The sequence below is a fragment of the Megalops cyprinoides genome, chromosome 1 (genome assembly GCF_013368585.1).
Source record: "Megalops cyprinoides isolate fMegCyp1 chromosome 1, fMegCyp1.pri, whole genome shotgun sequence".
Lineage (NCBI taxonomy): Eukaryota > Metazoa > Chordata > Actinopteri > Elopiformes > Megalopidae > Megalops > Megalops cyprinoides.
The window spans coordinates 7,830,045-7,851,599 of record NC_050583.1 but is presented as its reverse complement, the minus strand read 5'-3'; the positions used below and the strand labels follow the sequence as shown (position 1 = coordinate 7,851,599).

The 21,555-nt window shown below is 48.9% G+C and overlaps 1 protein-coding gene across 1 annotated transcript; it reads left to right on the top strand.

Annotated features, from left to right (window-relative positions):
- The first annotated feature begins 1,515 nt into the window (after positions 1-1,515).
- On the top strand, positions 1,516-15,053 carry LOC118780481 (meteorin-like protein). Its single transcript, XM_036533004.1, has 4 exons — positions 1,516-1,870; positions 5,503-5,891; positions 12,333-12,392; positions 14,221-15,053. Exons 1-4 carry the CDS (start codon positions 1,773-1,775, stop codon positions 14,532-14,534), a joined length of 861 nt encoding a protein of 286 aa, XP_036388897.1. The 5' UTR covers positions 1,516-1,772; the 3' UTR covers positions 14,535-15,053.
- Positions 15,054-21,555: the final 6,502 nt, after the last annotated feature.

Sequence of the window (21,555 nt, the reverse complement as noted above, 5' to 3'; positions counted from 1 at the left end):
GATCCGTAATGGCAGCTAAAACGTTCCGTCTGTCAGGGAGCTTGAGAAGACCCAGGTGACAGCGACGGGAGAAGAGTGAAAAAATCTCCACGGGCCAGGTCAAAGGGTCGAGGTGTCTAAATATTTAAAAAGTCAGAAAAGTGGAGAGTCAAACACAGATCACAGCAGCCTCGGTATAGAAGGATTATACAGACAAAATTAAAGGGGCACCCACCGGAAGCATGTAGCCCACGCTACATAAGGAATTCTAATACCTTTCAGTTATTTTATTTTTTTTATTAACGTGACTCGTAACGTAACGTGAATTATTAGTTTCGGCGTGTCAATACGGCATTTTCATTACATTTATTCAATGTCATTTAATTGAATAAGTCAAAACAGTGTGTGTATTGGCTATTCTTTGAAAATGACTTTAGTGTTGTAATTTTACACCACACATAGGGCTACTTATCTAGAATATAGTATCTTGAATAGTATAGGTAGGCTACTATATTTTTATTTTTTTAATCAAGCTGATAATATTCCACCTATCCTCAGTTTTAAAATGCTTTCATTACCTTGTTTAAGCACATTTTATTTCAGGAGCGGGGGGTTGTTGATTTTTACGCCTTCTCCTTCCAGCATGCTACGAAATACGTTACATTGATTGAGCTGTCTGGCGGAATGTAGCGTGTTCGGTACATTGTTGCAGTTAACTCGGTTTTCTCACGGGAAAAGGTACTGTCTCACAATCACCTACGTGTGTTAACTCATTGAGTTTACTTACAAAGCTTTGGAGTGTTTTCCCCCCTCTTCTTTCCCTCGATTTATTTTCGCTCAGTAAAAACGTTTTATACCTGAAGAATAACGCCCCCTGCGTTTAAATAACGATCTTGATGGCGTAGTTGTATTAACGACAGGTCGTGACTGTATATACAGTTTTTTTTCTGGTTGGTCGCGCTTCTACACGTCTTGTTGACTTATTTCTTGATTTATTCATTAATTATTTTAAATGAGGGGCTTTTCTTCTTAGATTGATACAAGTGACGTTGGGCAGGCTCATTTAGTGAGCGAATGAGTCATCCGATCCTGCTACGTGATGAATATAATAAATACGAATATTAATATAATAACTATTTTGACTTTTCGACGGGTATGTCCTAATACAGAATATCTATCAGCACCTACCAACCTGCAGTGACCCACTTATAAAAAATAAAAATAAAAAAAATAAAACAACTATATACTGGAGACAATTTCCTGTAGGCTACCTCTGCTGTCACAAAAACTGCTGCTTGTCCACATGCAAACCAGGAGCATGTGTGTGGGTTTTGTTGTTTTTTTTTTCGTGACTATTTTGCAATAATAATTTGGAGCCGCTTGGGTATTGATTTGTCTTGGCACGTACAGGCAGGCGCTTGAGCCGGTGAATAGGCGTGGCTCGGACTAAGCAGTCCCGTGTCAGTCAGAGTCATCTGGCTGGAGAGGCGGTGACGTGGAGTGGAAGTAGTGAAGGAAAAAAAGTTAACAGGCAGCGCTTCTCCGTAGGAACGCACAGTTGCTGAAGGGGGACATCGGAATGAGAGAGTAGGTCCGCGCCGCGCGAATGCCGCAAATCACATCGGCTCTCTCTTGAGAAGAAGCGCTCCCACATGCGACTGCGATGTAGCTGGAGGTGAGGGGGGGCGGAAGCTCGTTCTGTGGAGTCGTCGTGGTGGATTTCTTTTACCCGGGGAAAGAGGAGTGGAAGTCGAACCGAAGTTCGGAGTGGAAGAGCCGGGTGGGGGGGCAATATGCTGTCACCGTTTTTAGCGTACTTGGTAGCGATGCTGCTGCTGTGCCGGATAGCCTCCTCGCAATACTCAAGCGACCAGTGCAGCTGGAGGGGAAGGTGAGAGGCTCTTGAAATCATTTACTTTGTGTCATAACATCGCTGGCCACTTAGCCGAATTTACTTCTGGTAGGCGCTATGAGCACCACTGGGTTTTAATTTACTTCATCTGTTAGGAAAATTAGTTTCATATTAGCTATCCACAGTTCGCAAAGTATATGGTTACCTTTATAGCTGGCTACCAAATTCATGTAACTGATTTGGTCGTGAGTTTCGGGAATATTTTTGATAACTTAATTTTTATTTTTTTATTTCCGTGTGCTTGTAAGAATTTCGTATGCGTGAGCTGCAGAATAAACAAGCGACATTTTCTTCATGTACATCGCGTAATGAGTTCGGAAAGTATCTTTCTCCCTGCGTCTTGTGAACGCACTGATTTGCGCAGATCGTACGCATTTATGACTCCACTCAGCCCCTTCGCTGTCGGCATGCGTGGGGTTATGGACGAGGTTAAAATAAAATGCAGCGAAGCCGAAAGCTGCTAAAAGCTCGCCGCTCTCGCGTTCCCTCTGCCCGGCGTGTCGCGGTGGTAAGGAGACGCACAGTGCGCATAAAGCTCCGCTGTGTCGGCGGAATAACTGCACGCGCCGCAGGAGCACCTGTAACAGCGGTCGCTTTTAACCCTGCTAAACACACCCTCTCCCGTATAAATTCACTCACCCTTTTGACCTTCTGTGTAAGTGCGAAATCTACATTGTACCATTGCATGAATGTAAATATTTTATAGCTTTCATGCGTGCTTAGTTGATTTCTATCGCACTTTGTTCATTGGGTTTAATAAGTGCAGTTTTTAGCGACTGGCGTTAAAATAAATTTTCAGTAGTTCTAAACGACCCTGGTTTACATGGTTTTAAAACTTTTCTGAGCATATGGCTATAAGGAGTTAAGATGACGGATTTGTTCGGACTGTTAAAAAGGTGCTCCCGAGTAAAACGTAGAAGCAATGTTATTTTGATTATAAAAAAAAAAAACATATCTTAAATTACAATGTGTGTCAAGGTCGCTGTGAAGCGTTAAATCTCCGAGTGTTTTGTTTTCCCTACCGGCACTGATGTGTAGATAAAGTAAATGACAGTCTAGTTTCGCTGCATTGTGTTTTTCCATTTCAAAAAGACTGCCAGGGTTGGCATAAGCAACAAACGCAAATTCAGCGTTACTGACAGAAACTGGATCCAAATGACTTTTCTACTGGTATTGCGGATTACGCAAAGAACGTTTGAGTCGTACCAGTGGGAAACAGTTGACTGGTCTAATCATTTATTTTACCTTCGTTCTATCGTGTGCCTTTTCATCACTGTTGGTTTTTCACATGGATTCGATACGAGCCGAGATCCGAAATGAGATACCCCCGAAAATAAAGCTCGTGATCAATCCGAACGGTAAACATCACTGACTTCCCGAGGGCAGGTGCCGCGAATAATCGCTTCATTGCATGTTTCCTGGCATTCGAATGTAGCGTAATGGTTGGAAAGTTTACAGTTTACGAGAAACCGTTTTTATGTCGTCGCGTTATGTGATCCTACCATAACATGTCGCACATATGAAGGTTGTAATAAAACAGCTTTCTTGTGCTGGAAAAGAAGGACCCCGCTCTTTTTTGCGTCATCAATCCCTCGCGGACAGAGACACAAACTCGAAGCCTTTGGAAAGGTTTTGGATTGATATATTTCCCATCCACTATACTGTGGGAATCAAATAAGGGCTTAATAGTTTAATTAAAATCAACTGGATTTGTTTTGTATGCAGTTAACCGCCTCTCATGGTTGACATGATGCTCAACGTCCCAGGCAAGGCAAAAAGACAACGAAAGGCAGAGCTTTTGAATCTAAACCAATAATCTGTTGCCCATTAGGCCCGGGTTTCTGCAAAACTTTGGTAATTGGTTACAGAAATGATTTCAAGGCTAAATCAAAAACAACTTTGCAAAAGAGAACCATTGCGGGTCACGAGGTTACTCGTCGTTGGTGCACTAACTCCGCTGCCCATGGCTCAGCTTGTGCCAGTGGGCTCAGATGATTTGATCTCATTTTAAAACCTCCAAGATTCATCGCTTTTCTCGCCAACGCTGAATTAGGACTGTTACGCACAAGTGTTTTTGATATCGGGCGCGAGGAACCTCCCGTTAATTAAGAGATTAAGAGCGCCTCTCCCAGAAAATATGGCAGACAGATGTGTTGTTGGAAATAAAAAACATGGGACTTGTTTCTCTGTTCAGGCAGTGGCTTAAAACCTAACCTCACGGGTGCTAGTTAGAATTAATCTGTGCCTTTACGTTGCAGCTGGTCGCGGGGTGCAGGGAAGCCACACTTCAGCAAAGGAGAGGGATCTTCATATCTCTTAAAAGCGCTCCAGCAGATGACGGTTGCAGCCTGTATTTAAAAATAAACTTTATTTATTTATGTATTTATTTATTTATTTATTTAACACATCAATTTGTTTATCAGCTCCCGGTACTGGGCCCCGAGGTCGTGCGCCTCACTCAATAAGCACTCCAACATCTGCTTCAGAAGTGTCCCAAGGAGGCGGCATTCCAATTGCAACACATCGGGCGAGCGTTGGGAAACAACAGTTTTCGGAAAACATAATAACAGCGTGTCTGCAGAGATTAGTAGATGAACCGTGCGCGCATGTGACTGGTCATGCTGCCAGGCGCGCGGAGGGGGAGGGGGGTGGAGGGGTTGTACCTTGTGTAAGATATTAACCACACATTCTTTTTCACAGTAATAACTACCTCTCGCTGGGCATTGGCTGCCGCTGGGCCGCGATCCAGCAGGCCAAACAGAACCACAACAATTACTTCAGTTAAATAGGCAACAGCTTATTTTTAATGCAGCGTTTAGGAATCTTTCGGCAATAAAAAAAGCGAACTCCGCTCTCAGTTCGTGCAGTTTTACGACTGCGACTTCTAACATGTTTTAATCAGTTGCCGGCTGATTAACCGCGAAGTAAACAAGTACTCAAATCTCTATGCAAGTCGTCACAGATAAACAGGCCCCTATCTCCCTGCACTATCGGCAACATCAGTTCAAGCCTTATCTAAATAGATGATGCCTTCTACATCAAACGAGTCGCACCTCAGAACGGTCACTAAAGACATGCAAATCGGCAAGAGATTGTTTTCTGTACTACGTAATTTGGCAGCACTTCAGTGTCAGCTTTCGTTTGTAACCAATGCGCGTGTTCTCCTTTTGTCCACCAGACGGCGCTCGGTAGACTACGACGTTTGTTTTAAAACTTGAATTCCTTTATAGTCCTCAAGCTTGAAGTTTTTGGTAAAGCTCTTGTCGATAGTTTGATGTTGACATGTAGTCGAAACTTGTATATAATTATACATAATATGTGTTTATATACGTGTGTGTGTGTGTTTAATATCAACAATGAAGTAATTATGTATGCCCATCCCAATTTATTTTGCAGTTATATATAAGAGACATATGGTTCTTGTGCTAATGCTGGCTTGACAGGAATTTCTGAGATATTTTCCCCATGCAGCGTCATCCAGGTCTTTTCCTGAGTTTAATCGCAGTCTTATGTTCGGCCTCGAAAGTTCATTCACTTCTCAGTGTCCTGTGTGAGGATGTCAGGATGGCAGCTGTGGGCTAACTCTGCCCCCCTCTCTCTCTGTCTCCCAGCGGACTCACACACGAGTCGCACGCGAGGGACGTCGAGCAGGTCTACCTGCGCTGCTCCCAGGGCTCCCTGGAGTGGCTGTACCCCACGGGAGCCATCATCGTCAACCTGCGCCCCAACACCGCCTCCCAGGCCGCCGGCCGCCTGACGGTGTGCATCAAGCCGTCGGAGGACTCGCGCGGCGCCAACATCTACCTGGAGAAGGCCGGGGAGCTGCGGCTGCTGCTGAGGGAGCAGGACCAGGCCCTGGGGCAGGTGCACTGCTTCGGCATCCAGGAGGGGGCGCTCTTCGTGGAGGCCATCGCGCACCGGGACATCAGCCGCAAGATCATGGCCTTCCAGTACGAGCTGGTCAGCGACAGGCAGGGCGCCGACTTCCGCTCGCTGACCGGTAAGAGGGCTTTCTGGAAGAGGGAGCGTGCGTACATCGTCCTCCGCCGTTTGGTTTTCTTTGTGCCGGACACCCGTCGAGGTTCTATGTTTGTTCTATGGCAGAGCAAGAAAACCTTCACATCAATCCGTGAGGTTGCTTATGTCTGTGCGGTTGTGCACTTCAGAAATCCCTGTGTCTGTCTAACTGGTCACCCCAACATTCATTTGTGCCTGTAAGGATCAGGAGTCGGCAGAGTCGCGGTAGCTATCAAACACACCCTCACGGAAAGTGCTGGGGCTGGCCCTTGTGTTCTCCACCCCATTTTGGTGTCCAGGCTCCGCTTGAGCGGAAGGGTGAGAGGGGGGCGAGGGAACGATGTTTGTTTTTTCTTTGTGGGTGGGTTCTGGGGGAGTAGGCCGGATTATCCCCGAGTCCTTTGAAGTGCTGCTGCTGTCGTCATCGCCCCTTTGCGTTGTTTGACCGTCTGTCGAGCGGCGTTACGAGACCTTAAATGGGCGGGGAGGGAAGGTTGAGGGGGGCTGGGGGGGGTGGGGGGGGGGTTGTGTTGTGAATCAGCCCATTCATGCGGCCAGGATGAGGTGGGATTTGCTGGGTAAACGAACATGATGAAGGGAGACCAGGGAATTAACAACAGGTACAAATTCGCCCCCACCCCACCCCCCCCCAACATGAAAGGGCCCTTTGTCTGCCCGAGGCTGTCCGTCGGCAGACCGGTCCGGTCGATCCCCAGCCCCGGACCGACCCGCCCAAAGTCCAGGCGCAGCTTAGGAGTCACACCAAGGGTCAGTTAACCAATCACAGCTGCCCTCTGCAGTGGGCCCCCTGCTTACCTTTCTGGAAATGAGCAGAACCGGTGCCAAGTGGTAGTGTGGTACCCACCATGAATGTGAACATTGTGCGTAGAATCTGAAGGTAAATGGCAGCGTTGGTGACTGTACTCTGTGTTATTGCCAGTGTGTTCCGTGAACGCAATCACAGGCTGCATTTCTGAAACGGAGACGTCTGCCTTTTCTAAGTAGGCCTGTACGTCTAAAAGTTAATATTTACGTCTGAATTTGTAACAAAAAATCCTGTTGCTGTTTAACTTACCAGTCACTAATCTGGGACGAGCAGGCAATGGACACGTACTCATTTGGTTGTTGAACAGCCACCCATGTACGTCAGTGAGAATATACTTACAGTTAGGTAGTTTTGGGGTAAAATCTGTTTGTCCTTAGTGTGAACCTGCAAGGAGGTGATTCAAGACCGACCAAGGAGTGCAAAGATCAAAATGAATAGAACATTGGCACCTTCTGGAGTTGATTATGAGGGTTGCCTTGACGCCTTGCCTCAGTGTCTGTCTTTGCTGTATTCATCAGAGATGGTCATTGGTGTGTCCTCTGACATGTTAGGGGTAAGGCATTCCAGTGCTTATCTGTAGCCTGTCAGACAAACCGGGATGTGCAGATATGAACCTGACCAGGATTGGCTGGCTCAACAGACAGTTCTTACACTCGCTGTATCCATTTTGCCTTTAAACCACACAGTTCCTGTTCGGAGTGCTGTTGGTTGTTTCATCCCAGTGCTGGCAGTGAGCATGAATATTGGATGTAAATTTAATTTCCAGTCCACATCACAATTTTTAACAGCCAAGATGCTCCTCGATGAGTTAATCAGAGGACCTGGACAATAAATGTTCTGGCTAATCATTTAAAATGGCAGTTGATGTCCTGATGGTGGGGCTGGACAGGTCAAGCCATATTAATCAAGAGACTCAAATCAGTTAATAGGCCAGAATACAATTCTTAAAACGGATTAATTGTTAAACGTGTAACTAAAATTGTGGGCCAATTACAGCTGTGACAGGACATGAAGAGTGTGATGCGGTTCCTGTTGCATCATCTCCGATTTATTCCGTTTTTGTTTTGTAACATACTGCTGCGTTGTGATTGGGGTTGAGATGGTATGTCCCCACCCCCTCCATATGTTGTGTGTAACTGAAAGTAAGTGTAACTGCAGTAAATATCCCCTCTCAGTGTATCATTTTCCTGTCAGATGAAGAGGTCCTCGGAACTCTGGGGACCTAATCAGGCTGTAATTAATCAGGCAAATCCTGCGCTGATTAAAGGCTCTGGTAACTGAAGCCATGTTTGCCTGTGGCGTGTGGCGCTGAAGCTAGTGCTCATGGCAGTGGGACCCGGGACAAGATTACCAGCTCAGAGCAAGCACGCATCCGTCCCCGGGGTCCTCCTGGGGACCAGTCTGCCTGTCTCCATGGGGGGGGGGCTGCAACAGCAGAATGTAGGCCCTGAACACTGCCAGACTTTTCCCCTCAACATTTTCCATTGTTTAACATCTCCAGTGCTCTTGTGTTCATTGAAAATCATGTGACCTTTTGAAGCGGATCCGGTCACCGTAGGTTCGTCCAGTTCCGTGCAGATCTGATGGTAGTGGTAATGATCTTGGTAACTGATGTGCACCGCCGTGGTCAGTGCCTTCTCCTCTGGGCCCCTGCTGTCACCTGGCAACTGTCTTCCTGCTACATGATCGCCCAGCTTGATTGGCTTTTTTTTTGCCTTAGTAATATCTACCCTGGGTAGAAATCGATTCATCCATGCCACTCCCAAGTCTGCTCAGCAGCCTTATTCAGATATGGCCACACCACGCAACAGCCATGGCCGTTGTAGGTGAATTTGGCAAATTTTGCGTTGGGAGCTGTTTGAAGCTTTCAGAAGGGCAGTGGCATTGGGAGAGCCCAGTCAGAGAGGAGGCGGTAGATAATATCCCATTTTTAAAAGTATTTGAATGTGACACACATCGAAACACCGTGGGTTTTGTCTCCCATGTGCCGTTGCACTGTTGAAACTGAATGCATCTGATATGGAACCCCTCTCACGCCTCTTGCTTTTTTTTTCCCCCTGAATGAGTGATGGAATGTTTGCATGTTGTCTGTGGCCTCTGTCAGAGAGGCGGAGCCGAGGAGACGATACCAAGAAAGGGGTGTCGTGTTTAACGTGAGCTGAGATTTCACAGAGGAGCTTCTCTTTCTCTGAATCTGCCGGGGTGGGTTACTGTTTTGAAGCGGCCGGTGATCTCTGGTCCTGAGAGGGTAAGGGGCACGTCATATTGGGGAGCAGGGTTTGGCGTCTGATCCGCCCGGCTGCTCCATCTGGGAAATGGGATATTATTTTTCCACCGAGGGCTGTCTCAAACCACTGTGCTGGTTGCTGTACCCTCCATCCAGATGGAATGTTTCTCTGCTAAAGCCAGATGTTCCAGGAAACCCTCTCTCTCTTTCTCTCTGTCTCTCTGTGCCTGTCTGTTGGAATCTCCTTATTCCCAGTGTCTGTCTCCTCGCAGCTCGATTTCTGTGTCTGGCTTGTTGTGGTTCTGATATGAGCCGGCCTGTATTGATACGGTTTGAGAGAGAGCGCGTTCCTGTGGTTCTGATCTAAGCCGGGCTGTACTGATGTGGATTGAGACACGGCGCGTTCCTGTGGTTCTGATCCAAGCGAGTCTCTATTGATGTGGACTGGAAGACAGTGCGGTGCTGTGGCTCTGATCTCGGCCTGCCCGTGTTGATGTGGACCAAGAGACAGTGCGTTCCTGTGGTTCTGATCCGTGCTGGCGTCTACTGATGTGGATCGAGAGATGGTACATGCCTGTGGTTCTGATCTAAGCCTGTCCGTACTGATGTGGGCCAAGAGACAGCGTGTCCCTGCGGTTCGTATCCATGTCTGACGTGAGGTCCAGGCAGCTCTGGAGAGGCACATGGAGAGACACATGGCCCGACATGTAGCCGTAGATCAGAGAGCTGCCCCCAGCTTTCAGCAGGGTCCGGAGTATCAGATCTCTAGAGAACGAACTGGGAGTCTCCCCCCCGTGGCCGCTCGACCTTTGACCCCCCCGGGCGATGCACAGCTGCACCAGCTGACCCCCCAGTCCCCCCCTGCGCCCCACCCCCACCTGACAGGGGTTAAAAATAATATGCCCCCTCCTGACCCCCCGGCAGCCAGGCTCCTGGCCGTCCCGATAAGGAGCTATTTTTGACTAGCTTCCACCCTGTTTCATGTGCTGGTACACTGCGTATTGCTTGTCCTGCAAGCGTAAAACTGGGGCGTGCATGGATCTTTAAACTGAGCCCCATCGGCAGTGCAGCAGAAGGTTCGGGAAATTACCAAATTAAAAGAGGGTTGCATGTTCAAATCCCTGATGGGCGACAGCTGATGTACACTCGAGGTACGTAACCTTACTTCGGTGGACTTCCGGCCGCATGAATGAATAAGCGTCAAAAATGCGAGCTATGCAAGTCGCTCCAGACAGGGCCTTTTGTTAAGGGAACGCTCTGTGGTTTTCCTATAGCATCCAAGGGAATCGCTGAGCCTCGGCAGGAATGAGGGAGCCCCAGTTTATGGCCTAATCCCGCAGCGGATGGATGGATACTGCTGGCAGGGGCTTGAGAGGTGTCCACATACCCCCCCCCCCCCTCCCCAAACATTCAGGCCTCAGAAATCAGGAATGGACAGATCCAGTGCTGGGGCACTAGCGTTTTGTAAGTTTTTAGCCACCTTTCTGTTAGCTGACAGAGTGACACCTGGAGCGCAAGGTTCAGTTGGAAACTGAGGCAGACTCGGCATTGAGAGGATCACAGCTGTGTGAGTCTTATTGCACTCATCCTCTCTGTGCTTTCTCTCTCTCCCTCCCGTTTCTCCTCCCCCTCTCTCCTCTCTCCTTTGTACACCTCTTTTCTTCCTGCTGTTTCTGTTTCCGTTTCTCTCTTCCTGAATCTGTAGGTGATTGACGTGGGCCTGCAAAGGAGGGAGTTTGGACTTATGTAAAATGCATACATTTTTTTTGTCTGTAACGTATGCTTGAGTGCTGTGCTGTTGACTACAGATGACCCACTCTGGGACCATAGCTAGAACTCCTCTACTCCTGTTTGAATCTGCCTCCAGTTCTGTCCCTTAATACGCCTTAATCTCAAAACCTGAATCCCCCCCCCCCCCCCCCACACACACACACACACACACACATAGGTGTGTATGTCTGTCTCTTACTCTCTCTCCCAGGCGTTTGCATTGGATTAGGGAGGGCGGTTGTTGAACAGGGAGGGGTAAAACAGGATGTATTTTCAAGCGCAGTGCCCGTGACAACTGCGGATTGAACCGCGGGCTGGATCCACAGTCCTCTTTTCTGTGTTGAAGGTCACCTGAAGGTGAAAAGCTGCTGTGCAGTACATACGCCTCGGGAGTGAAAAGGTCGCCCTCTCTGCACGGCTCTGTGATGTCGGCGGACTTTTATTCGGACCGGGCGTGTGACAAAAGCCTCTCTGCAGTTTGTTTGCTCTGCTCCGAAGCGGCGCCGCGGTTTGAGGTCACATGTGAGGCGGCGTTTGAAAGCCAGCCGGTCGGCTGCCCTTTGAGGCCTTCCCTTCGGTGTCCGTCCATCCTTGCTTTATTCATCGGGGCTGCTGGTGTTTGCAGTGGTGTTTTGTTTGAGATGAGTCACTTTGAAACCCCCACCCACCAACCTTATATTCCAGCCCCCCCCAATTGAGAGGCCACGTCAGTGTGGAAAGAGCACGGCACCTCTTTGCTGGTTTTGAAGCCCCCCCCCAGACGGAGGGTCCTCATAGGTTCCGCTCCGACGGCCCTGTCACAGAAGGGGGGGGGGGTGTAGTTGCACGGTCATTGCCGTTTTAAAGACTCCAACCTCCCCTTCCCACCCCCGACCTGTTTGTTTTAAATTGGCAGCCGTGACGGCTGACTCCTGTTCTACTGTGTAAATAAATGACCAGCTCAGGGAAGGGGAACAAATTAATTAGACCAGAACAACTTCCTGTCTGTGTCTGTGATGAAGCGTGGCCTCTGCCAGACACCTGCATTTACAGGGGGCCTGTGTGTGTGTGTGTGTGTGTGTGTGTGTGTGTGTGTGTGTGTGTGTGAGAGAGAGAGAAAGAGAGTGTGCATACATGCATATTTGTGTATGTGTGTGTCTGTGAAGAAGCGTGGCCTCTGCCAGACACCTGCGTGCGCGTATGAGCGTGTGTGTGTGTGGGTGAGTGGGTGTGTGTGTGTGTGTGTGCGCGTATGAGCGTGCGTGTGTGTGGGTGAGTGGGTGTGTGTGCTGGCCTTGCTGTGTGAGTCTGTGTTTGTGTGCTTCCGTGTGTGTGCCTGTGTGTTTTTTATTTATGTTTGTTTTGGTGTGAGTGCGGGGTTCAGAGCCGCAGTGTATCTGCTTGCGGTTTTATGGGAGTGTGAGTGAGAAACAGGCCCCAGAAGGGATGTCTGGGAGGGTTATTCTCTGGGAAACTCTGGGGGCAGACCTCAGCATTGCACCCAGGAAACTGCTTCAACAACTGGGATGTTAATATTCCTGTGGAGGCTTGGGAAATGTCCACTCTGAATATGTCCTCACCCCCTCCTCTCTCTCTCTCTCTCTCTCTCTCTCTCTCCCCAGCACCTTGTCAGCCCTGTAATGACGCTGAGATCCTCCTTGCAATGTGCACCAGCGATTTCGGTAAGTGACACACCTGGCCCCAAACCTCTTCCTCTCTTTGATAAAGGAGATAATATGAAAACTCACAATGCGCCTTCATCAAAAGTGCTGTTATCTAAGTAATCTGAATGAGAGTGTGTGAGTAGCATTTCGGTAAGCCACAGACAGCATAGTGCTTATGGCTTTGGGGTTATGGTCTTTTCCCTGCAGCTGAAATGTTGAAAGTTGAAAAGAAATGAGAAAATCTGTGGGCAAGTAGAGCTGATGAATGAATAGACAATACAGATGTGAAACAATCAAAGCTGGTCTTGTTTGAGTGTGGACTCACCTGCAGCCAGGTGGCAGAGGCAGCTTGATTTAATGCAGCTTCTGTCTGCTCCAGTAAGGGTGATGGTGAGCTGAAAGAGTCAGGTAGCCTTAAACGGTGTACCTTGGGTATTTCAAGCAGCTCATTTTATTATATGGAAGATTTTATTGTGCTCAGAGTGCAGCAAATACACAAGGCCCCTGAGGGGCTAAAGGTTTTTCTTAGTCACTATGAAAATAGCATGAACGTGTTGTTCTCAATAATACTTAAAAAAGTAAAGATACTAAGGGCCCACTGGGATGTCATGAAGAGAGCTAATCCTAAGCTAAGTGTGTGGTAGGACAGCCTTATTAGGCCCATCTTCTCGGTGTGGGTTTGGTGCACCTAACCATATACTGTTCCCTTGTGCATTTGAATGATATTTTTAAAAAAGAGAGAAATCTGTCAGGTCAGGCTTGATCTTCTTCTCAGTGGGCAGCTGTGCTGTGCGTGTTTAGTGAGGCGGTGCTGAGTCAGCCGCTGGAGCCGCCGGAATATTTTCTGTTTTGGAGAATGCTCCCAATTTTACCTTTCCTTCTGCTCCCCTCCAAGTGGTTGACGAGGCTCCTCTCTTCCTCACCCACTGCACCCATCCCTCCTGGAATCTTGTCCTCTGCTCTTTTCATATCTTCCTGCTATCTGCTTCTCTCCTTCTCTCAATTCCAGTGTCTCTTCTGTGACATACTCTCCCCCACACACACACACATACACACGCTCACATATGCATACACACACACACTTACACACAGACAGACAGACACACACACACCACACACAGTCACACACACACACACAGTCTCACACACACGCTCACATGCATACACACACGCACACACAGTGACACACACACTCATACACACACACACACATGCACTTACACACACACACACACACACACACCACACACAGTCTCACACACACACACACACGCGCTTTCTCCACCCCCCCCTCTCTCACTCTGTGTCCTCCCTCTCCTCCCTGTCACTGCTGGCGTGTATAATTAGGTGAGCGCTGAGTGTTAATGCCGGGGTAAAGCTGCCTGTGTTCCTCAGGCTTCAGTGAGTCTCTGACTTTAACTCCACGGGGCTCCGGGGGAGGGGGGGGGGCAGGAGACAGTGGACACAGCCAATCAGAGGTCCTGAATCCAGCCTCACAGGAAGCCGTCGTAGCCATCCAATCAGAAACGTGGCCTCTCTGCGGCCCTCGCATTGAGCGATGACCCCAGTAGGACTCAGCTGTCATGGCCTTTGGTTTCCTCTCTGCTTGAGTGGATGCAGTGGGGGGGGCGGGGAGGGGGGGGCAGTTTAGACCCTCTACCCCACAGGGGTTTTGATCAGGGCTTCCCAGGAGGGTGCTGCAGAGGTGAAGCTGCTTCCCTCTGCTGATTGGTTGGTTGTTTAAGGGTGGGGGGGTGGGTGGGGGAGTGGTGGAGGTGGGGTAGTGGGACTCAGGAACGTGTGACTTACCTTTGTCCCTGTCTCTCCTCTCTCTCCCTCTCTGCAGTGGCACGGGGCAGCATCCGAGGTGTGGAGGAGGAGGCGGGGCAGTCAGCCGTCACCGTGACGCTAAGCCGGCTCTACAGGCAGAAGAGCCGGGTGTTCGCCTCGGGTGGCGGGCGCACGCGGCACTGGGTGGGGCGGGTGAAGATGCCCCGCCAGTGCGGGGTGAAGCCCGGGGAGGGCGAGTTCCTCTTCACAGGGATGGTTCGCTTCGGGGAGGCGTGGCTGGGGTGCGCCCCGCGGTACAAGGACTTCCTGAAGCTGTATAGGGAGGCAGTGGAACAGGGCACCAACCCTTGCCAAATGGACACTGAGTGAAGTGACCCAGGCCGAAAACGGGGTCACAAACCGGGCCTCCCCGCGAACTCTGGGCGCTGACCAAGTGCTGATCCACTAGAGGCGGGAGCGGGGACAGGGTGCACTGGCGACAGACGGACAGACAGACTCCCATATTGACACAGACGTTCGCCTGCACCCATTCCCCAGACATCCACCCCCCCCCCACCTCACCCCAACCCCGCCATCCCTAACCGCTCTGTGTGACAGAGGCCGAAGCTCTTAAATGTTGCCAAGCAGCACGATCAAGTTGGACCCTTTTATTATTTTTTTTGTTTCTCTCTCTAAAGCCAACGTCCATCCGCTCTGGAACGTCTTAAGACCGCCGCTCTCAGAAGAGGACCGCCAACGCCGCTGCCGCTGGCCAATCGAATGGGTCCTGCAGCAGGCACTGGCGTGGGTAGTGTGAAAATGTGAAAGAACATTGTGAATGGGAGGTTGCCTGTGCTTTGTAAAAAGCTTGATGTACAGTGTGAAGTTGTTTCTTATGAAAGAAATGTGTGCAGCTAAAACTGCCTTTTTGTTTGTTTTTTTTTGTTTTTTTGTTTTTGTTTTGTTTTTTAAGGAAAGTGCAATTTCAGTCTGTGATTTTTCTTCAGGCTGATAAATTGTAAAATTGATAAAATTCTTTTTTTTTTTCCAGAGAATTAAACATCTTCCTGGAATTGGTCTTGTCTGGTCTGATCTGGTGTGCGTGTGTGTGTGTGTGTGTGTGTCTTTGACTGGGTCTGTATGCATTCTGTATTCTTTTGCTATGACACATTTTCAGTTATTAGCAATGCTGAAACTTTAAACTGCTAGAAAATGTGTGTGTGTGTGTGTGTGTGTGTGTGTGTGTGTGTGTGTGTGCGCGCGTGCGCATGTGCACTTCCAAGAGGTTAAGCTTAGCCAGAGCTGAAGCATATAAGTGAATCTGTACAGAAGTCCTCCCTTCAGGCACAGAATGAGTGAGCAAAAGCTACTCCTGAGGTTAAAGGTCAAGCGGTAGGGACCCCACAAACAGCCCTGGTCTGAGTGTGGGGGCAGAACATGGTGTCCTGAAAGCATAAGGAAGCACTTTCAGCAGGGGAGGAGCTGGGTTCTTCTTAAGCTCACCCTTAGGCCTGCCCCAGGTGGGAAGATGGGAGTGGCGTGACGACATCCTGACAGCTTTATTTCCCCGGGATTATAATCCTGGTTTAAACTTTGAACATTGCCCACCCCTGTCCTGTGGTTTAAAGATGACTCTTGTTATTTATTGATCTTTATAGCATGTGGATCGGCCAATGTAGGTGACGAGCAGCAGTGTAGCAGTATAGCGTGGTCATTAAAAGCAGGGCTCGTCACTGAAAGTTTGCCGGTTCAGTTTCCCGCCAGGGCACATCTGCTGTGCCCTTGGGCAAGGTACTTAACCCAGAATTGTCTCAGTAAATATCCATCTGTGTAAGTGCATAACGTAAAAACTGTAACGTATGCAAGTCACTCTGGATAAGAGCGTTTGCTGAATGACAATAATGTGATGTCGTGAAGGGTCATTGTGAGTAATAGGCGATCTACAGATCAGTGAATCTGCACAGAATCTATATAAAACCAGTTTTAAAAAAGCCCAAGCCCCTTGTTGGCTGTGCCAGCCTGTTTGGCCTCAGACACTGCTGACTAAAAGGTAAAGATGTTGGCTGGGTGGAAGGGGCCTGTGTGGTTTTCGGGGGAAGGGAGCTGATTTAGCTTCGTTCCCCTGCCCTGGTTTCCGTGGTGCTCGCGGGTGGACGTGCGTGGTCCAGCATGTTGGGCATGCTCAAAGGGCTCTTTGTTCGCTGAGGGACTGGTGTGAGCCATGCGCGCGTGTGTGTGTGTGTGTGTGTGTATGTGTGTGTGTGTGTGTGTGTGTGTGTGTGTGTGTGTGTGTGTGTGTGTGTGCGTGTGTGCGTGTGTGTGTGTGTAGGCAGGATTTGGGCATGGAGACATGAGTAGCAAGGAAGAGGTTCTGAATGCGGCACAGTACTGTCAAGCCAAATTGGAGTCTCCCCCCATCCTCCGTCAAGCCTTATACCACAGTGGGACAGCTTTGACTAATGTCCGCTGCTTCCTTATGCTGCTGTGTGTTGACTTTTGTAATGAAGCCCATTTAATATAAAGCATTAAAGGATTTTTCTCACCAATTTTATTTTTTTTTTTTCGCCCGTTTGAGAGAACGTGTCCCTGTAAGTCGTCCGGCGAGGTGGAGGCGGAGGTTGCTTTGAGTGAGCCCGTGAGCCCGTGAGCTCCGAATGAATGAGCTGAATTCCGAATCCGGCCACCCCAAACACCACCACCCCCCCCCCCCCCCACCCCTCACTCCTCACCCCGGAGAAATCACTCTGGGAAATGCAAACAGAGTTGCCGTGGCAACGGAAGTGACAGCCGCAGCCCCGCTCTCGGCTGGCGGCTGGCGTTCCGTGCCGTGGAGGCTGGGATGGAGGGAGCGGGGGGGTGTAGGGGTGGAGGGGTCGGAGGGGTATGGGTGGCCCTGGGAGGTCTTCATTCTGCTGCCTAACCTGTCAGTACCCCTCGCGAGGGTAGAACATCCCAGTGAGAACATGGCGTCTTGTTCTGGCAGAGGCATGTGAACTGAGTCTTTTTTTTTTCTCTTTGCGTGCAGTTCTTCATCTGCGCTTGTGCCTTTGTGCGCCTGCGCTCTGAAAGTCACTCTGGGTAAGATTGCTGGCCAAGTGGCCAAGTGTAAACGAAAGTGGAGGTTTAAGGGCAGGCCACTGTTCATGTCCTACCTGACTGGTAGATCTTCCCAGATCTACTGGAAAGGCTCCACCTCTGCACCCACCCCCCTCACTACAGGAGTCCCACAGGGTTCAGTACTGGGACCCCTACTCTTCTCAATTTATATTAACTCTCTTGGCTCAGTTATCAAATCGCATGGTTTCTCCTATCACTGCTATGCTGACGACATCCAACTCTTTTTCTCTTTCCCTCCCTCTACCCCCCAGGTCAACGAAAGAATCTCTGCATGCCTGGCTGACATCTCCAAATGGATGACATCCCACCACCTGAAGCTGAACCTCAGTAAAACGGATCTCCTCTTCATCCCAGCCGGCCCTTCCCCCCTGCATGACCTTTCCATCACCTTCGATGGCACCACAATACCATCCTCTCGGACAGCAAAGAGCTTGGGCATCACCCTCGACAGCAACCTGGACTTCAAGGAGTACATTGCTCGCACGTCACGGACCTGCCGATTCCTCCTCCACAACATCAGGAGGATTCGCCCGTTCCTAACCACATACGCGACGCAGCTCCTTATCCAGGCCACAGTTCTCCCTCGACTGGACTACTGCAACGCTCTCCTTGCAGGCCTCCCAGCATGCACCACCCACCCTCTCCAGCTCATCCAGAATGCAGCTGCCCGACTGATCTTCAACCTCCCCAAATTCTCCCATGTTACTCCCCTGCTGAAATCCCTCCACTGGCTTCCTGTCGCTGCCAGGATCAGATTCAAGACCCTGACCCTCGCCTTCTCTGCAGTCAACAGGACAGCCCCTGCCTACCTCCAAGAACTCATCCAGCCCTACACGCCAGCCCGACCCCTGCGCTCAGCAGCAACTGGACGCCTCGCTCCTTGCATGGTCAAGGCAGGAGGTGCTCGTTCTGCCAGACATCGGCGTTTCACCTACATCGCTCCCCAGTGGTGGAACGAACTCCCGGTCTCGCTACGGACAGCTCCTTCACCCCAGTCCTTCAGACGGGGCCTGAAGACGCACCTCTTCAGACTCTACCTGGACTGACCCAGCACACAATTGCTGCCCCCCCCCCCCCCCCCGCCCATCAGTGCTGTAAATTGCTGTGCTTTTTAAAAATTGCTGTGCTTTTTAAATTGTGCTTTTAAATTTTGTCTCTTGTTACCGCCTTAACCCTGACGCTCATTGTGCCGTTTTGAAGTTGTTGAAGTTTGCCGTTCGAAAGTATATCGTACTAGTTGCCCTTTAGGCTGTAATTGTAAAAATCTGATAGTACTGCGTCCTCAAACAGACCTTGCTCTCAGCTGAGAACTGCCTCATTGTGGAACTGTACACATCCTGTCCCCGTACTGTCGCTGTACCTACTGTATGCACTTTTGTAAGTCGCTTTGGATAAAAGCGTCTGCTAAATAAATAAATGTAAATGTAAATGTAAATGTTTTGAATATTATTATTTTCATACACCCATGTGCTTATGGGGCTGCAAAGTGAAGCAGGAGTTTTACCTGTGATTGGATTCCGTTTAGTACAGTCCCTGTTCAACAAACAGTCGTTCACAAATTGAAGTTCAGAACGAAGACTGGGGTGAAGAATTTTCAGACAATCCCAATAAAATTCATCAAACCAAGAAAATCTGGTCCTGTCCACTACTAAAATTTCTCTACCACCTCTTGTCTGTGTCAACTGTTCACAACATCTCTCCTCAACCCCATCTCTGGCCTTTTTGCCCTTTTTATGATGTTCACAAGGGGGGTCAACAACTTTGGCCTACACAGATGCAATCCCTTTTTCAGACTCCATACCAAAAAAATGTACCACATCACACTCTACCTTCATTCTTTGATATGGAAATGTGTATCAACTGACTTTGCAATTACAGCACAGTAAGAATGAGCTGACCTGCTTTGGAATTGCCACATTCTTGTTATTCTTGCTATTTTCAGTTAGCAGAGCATGTCAATGTTGAGATAACATGCTGTTTTCACTCCATAAGTCACACAGTGTTCGAAACAGTACTATGTTTGAATAGGAATTCATCTGCTTGGGAGTAAGTAGGACATCAGTCAATCAATCAATACATCAATCAATCAAATTTTATTTGTTATAGCGCATCTTTAATATCAAGACTGCCACAAAGTGCTGTACAAATAACACAGTGGCAGTGTTGTGTAATGTTGTGAAGTGGTGGGACTTCTAATTTGACTTTGGACTTTTGACAGTGGATTTGAGTTACAGGGTAGTGTGCCCTCGAGAATTAGATCTGGAGCTGAGATGCCACTACTGGTCGGTGTGCAATTGAAAGCACACCCTGAGCACAGGATATAGATAAAAGGATAAACAGACTTAGTGCTTGACAATTACTTATCCTGTGATTTGTCACAATACCCTCTCAGTGCAGCCTGGTTTTAATAGGTTACAAATCTCTGGAATTACCGTAAGACACGGACAGCTGTGACACTCGGGCATACTCCAAATCAGTTCCGCCTCCTAAATTGCGCTCAGTGACCGAGGCGTGGGAGGAAGGACCACACCTCTCTGTCTCCCTGTTCCTAATCAGCGCTAATATAAAAGTGGAATCGGTGACCTCTTTCCTTTTCCTGCATGTTGCAGTTTACATCCTCCCTAGACCCCCCCCCCCCTTCCTTTCCGATGCTCTCAGGTTCCTAACACTGGAGATTCAAGGTCCTGCAATCACGTATAACATCCACCCAAGGACCTCAAGCCAAATATTCTGAATCTTCTTTCCAAACTACTGTTCCTAAATGCCAGCACGGCTCTGACGTTGCGTTCGTCCTTCCTGTTAAGCATGCTGCTCAAAATTCAGCGGTCATGAATTTCTGTGTTTGATGTAAGTGTAGTGGTACGTGTATTTGGCTTGGGTTGCATCTAGCCGTGGCAGGAGATTGCTGACCCCTTCTTCCCCTCCCCCCCACCGTGGTTATCATTAACAGGGAAAAGAAACGGGAAGATGGGGGGTGGAGGAGGGATGCCACGAACAGCTGACGCTGAAAGGAAGTGGTTAAGGGGATTTTTATAGTCACGGACGGGACCTGTTTGTCCAGGTTTGGTTAGTTGCGTAGGGATTGTCTGAAACTTCTCTTCCCAAATTTTTGTTCGGAACCTCAATAAACGCTCTCAAAGGGCACGTTGTGTTGGTGTGGCCTGTACCTTGTTAAGTGCAGCTTAACCATCATGTGTTCTTGGTGACTCAGGCTTGACAATGTCTCCGCTGTTCTGTCTAGAAGAGGGTGAATCTAATAGGACAGAGAGAGGACGTGATATCTTATAGATCAGTTTTTATTATCAGATGCTTGGAATAGCAATTTTGGGTTTAGAGAAAGAAAACCACAGTCTATCCAGTTTTGTAACAGTATGATTGAATTATATTCAGATTGTTGGAACACTAAAGATTCTACTAAGACTGAAGCCTCTTCAGAGCAGTTTTGTAATACAACTCGCTAAGGAATAACCGAGAGCCAGACTGTAAATATCTCACCTCTGATTTCTCTCAACTCAATATTTGTGTATTATGAAGACACACTGGAAATCTCAAATGGAATATCATCTTTGTGTGTGAGCATTTGCATTTATCTTCTTTGGGTGTATGCTCATGTCTGTGTGTGTGTGTGTGTGTGTGTATCTGTGTATGTGTGTGTAAGCATGTGCGTCTCCTTTACTTTTGCGTGTGTGCACGTGTGTGTGTGTGTGTGTGTGCGTGTGTGTGTGTGTGTGCGTGCGCGCACGTGTGGTTGTGTATGTGTGTGTGCGTGTGTGTGTGTGTGTGTGTGTGTGTGTGTGTGTGTGTGTGTGCGTGCGTGTGTGTGTGTGCTTGTGTGTGTGCGTGCGTGTGTGTGTGCTTGTGTGTGTGTGCTTTTGTGTGTGTGTGTGTGTGTGCGTGTGCGTGTGTGTGTGTGTGTGTGTGTGTGTGTGTGTGTGTGTGTGTGTGTGTGCGTGTGCGTGTGTGTGCGTGTGCGTGTGTGATTGTATGATTATGTGCTCATGTCACAGAGAATCAGAATGACTCCTTTCCCCTGCCCCCCTCCGCCTTGTTCATTGCTCTTCTGTGACTGGCTTTTGCTGACTCAGCTGTCAGATATTATGAAGATGAAGATGCAGCAGAAAGCTCTGATCAGGCAGCAGGATTTGCAGAGGTTTTGTGCGCAGGTTTTGTGTGAACGTGCACGCTGGTGTCTGCGCCGTGTGTGCGTGAAAGCAGCACAGCGGTGGAGGAGCGGCGAAGCCGGCTTTCTCCGAGAAAAGGAGGAATGCGGGGAATCTGTCGATTTTACGCACCA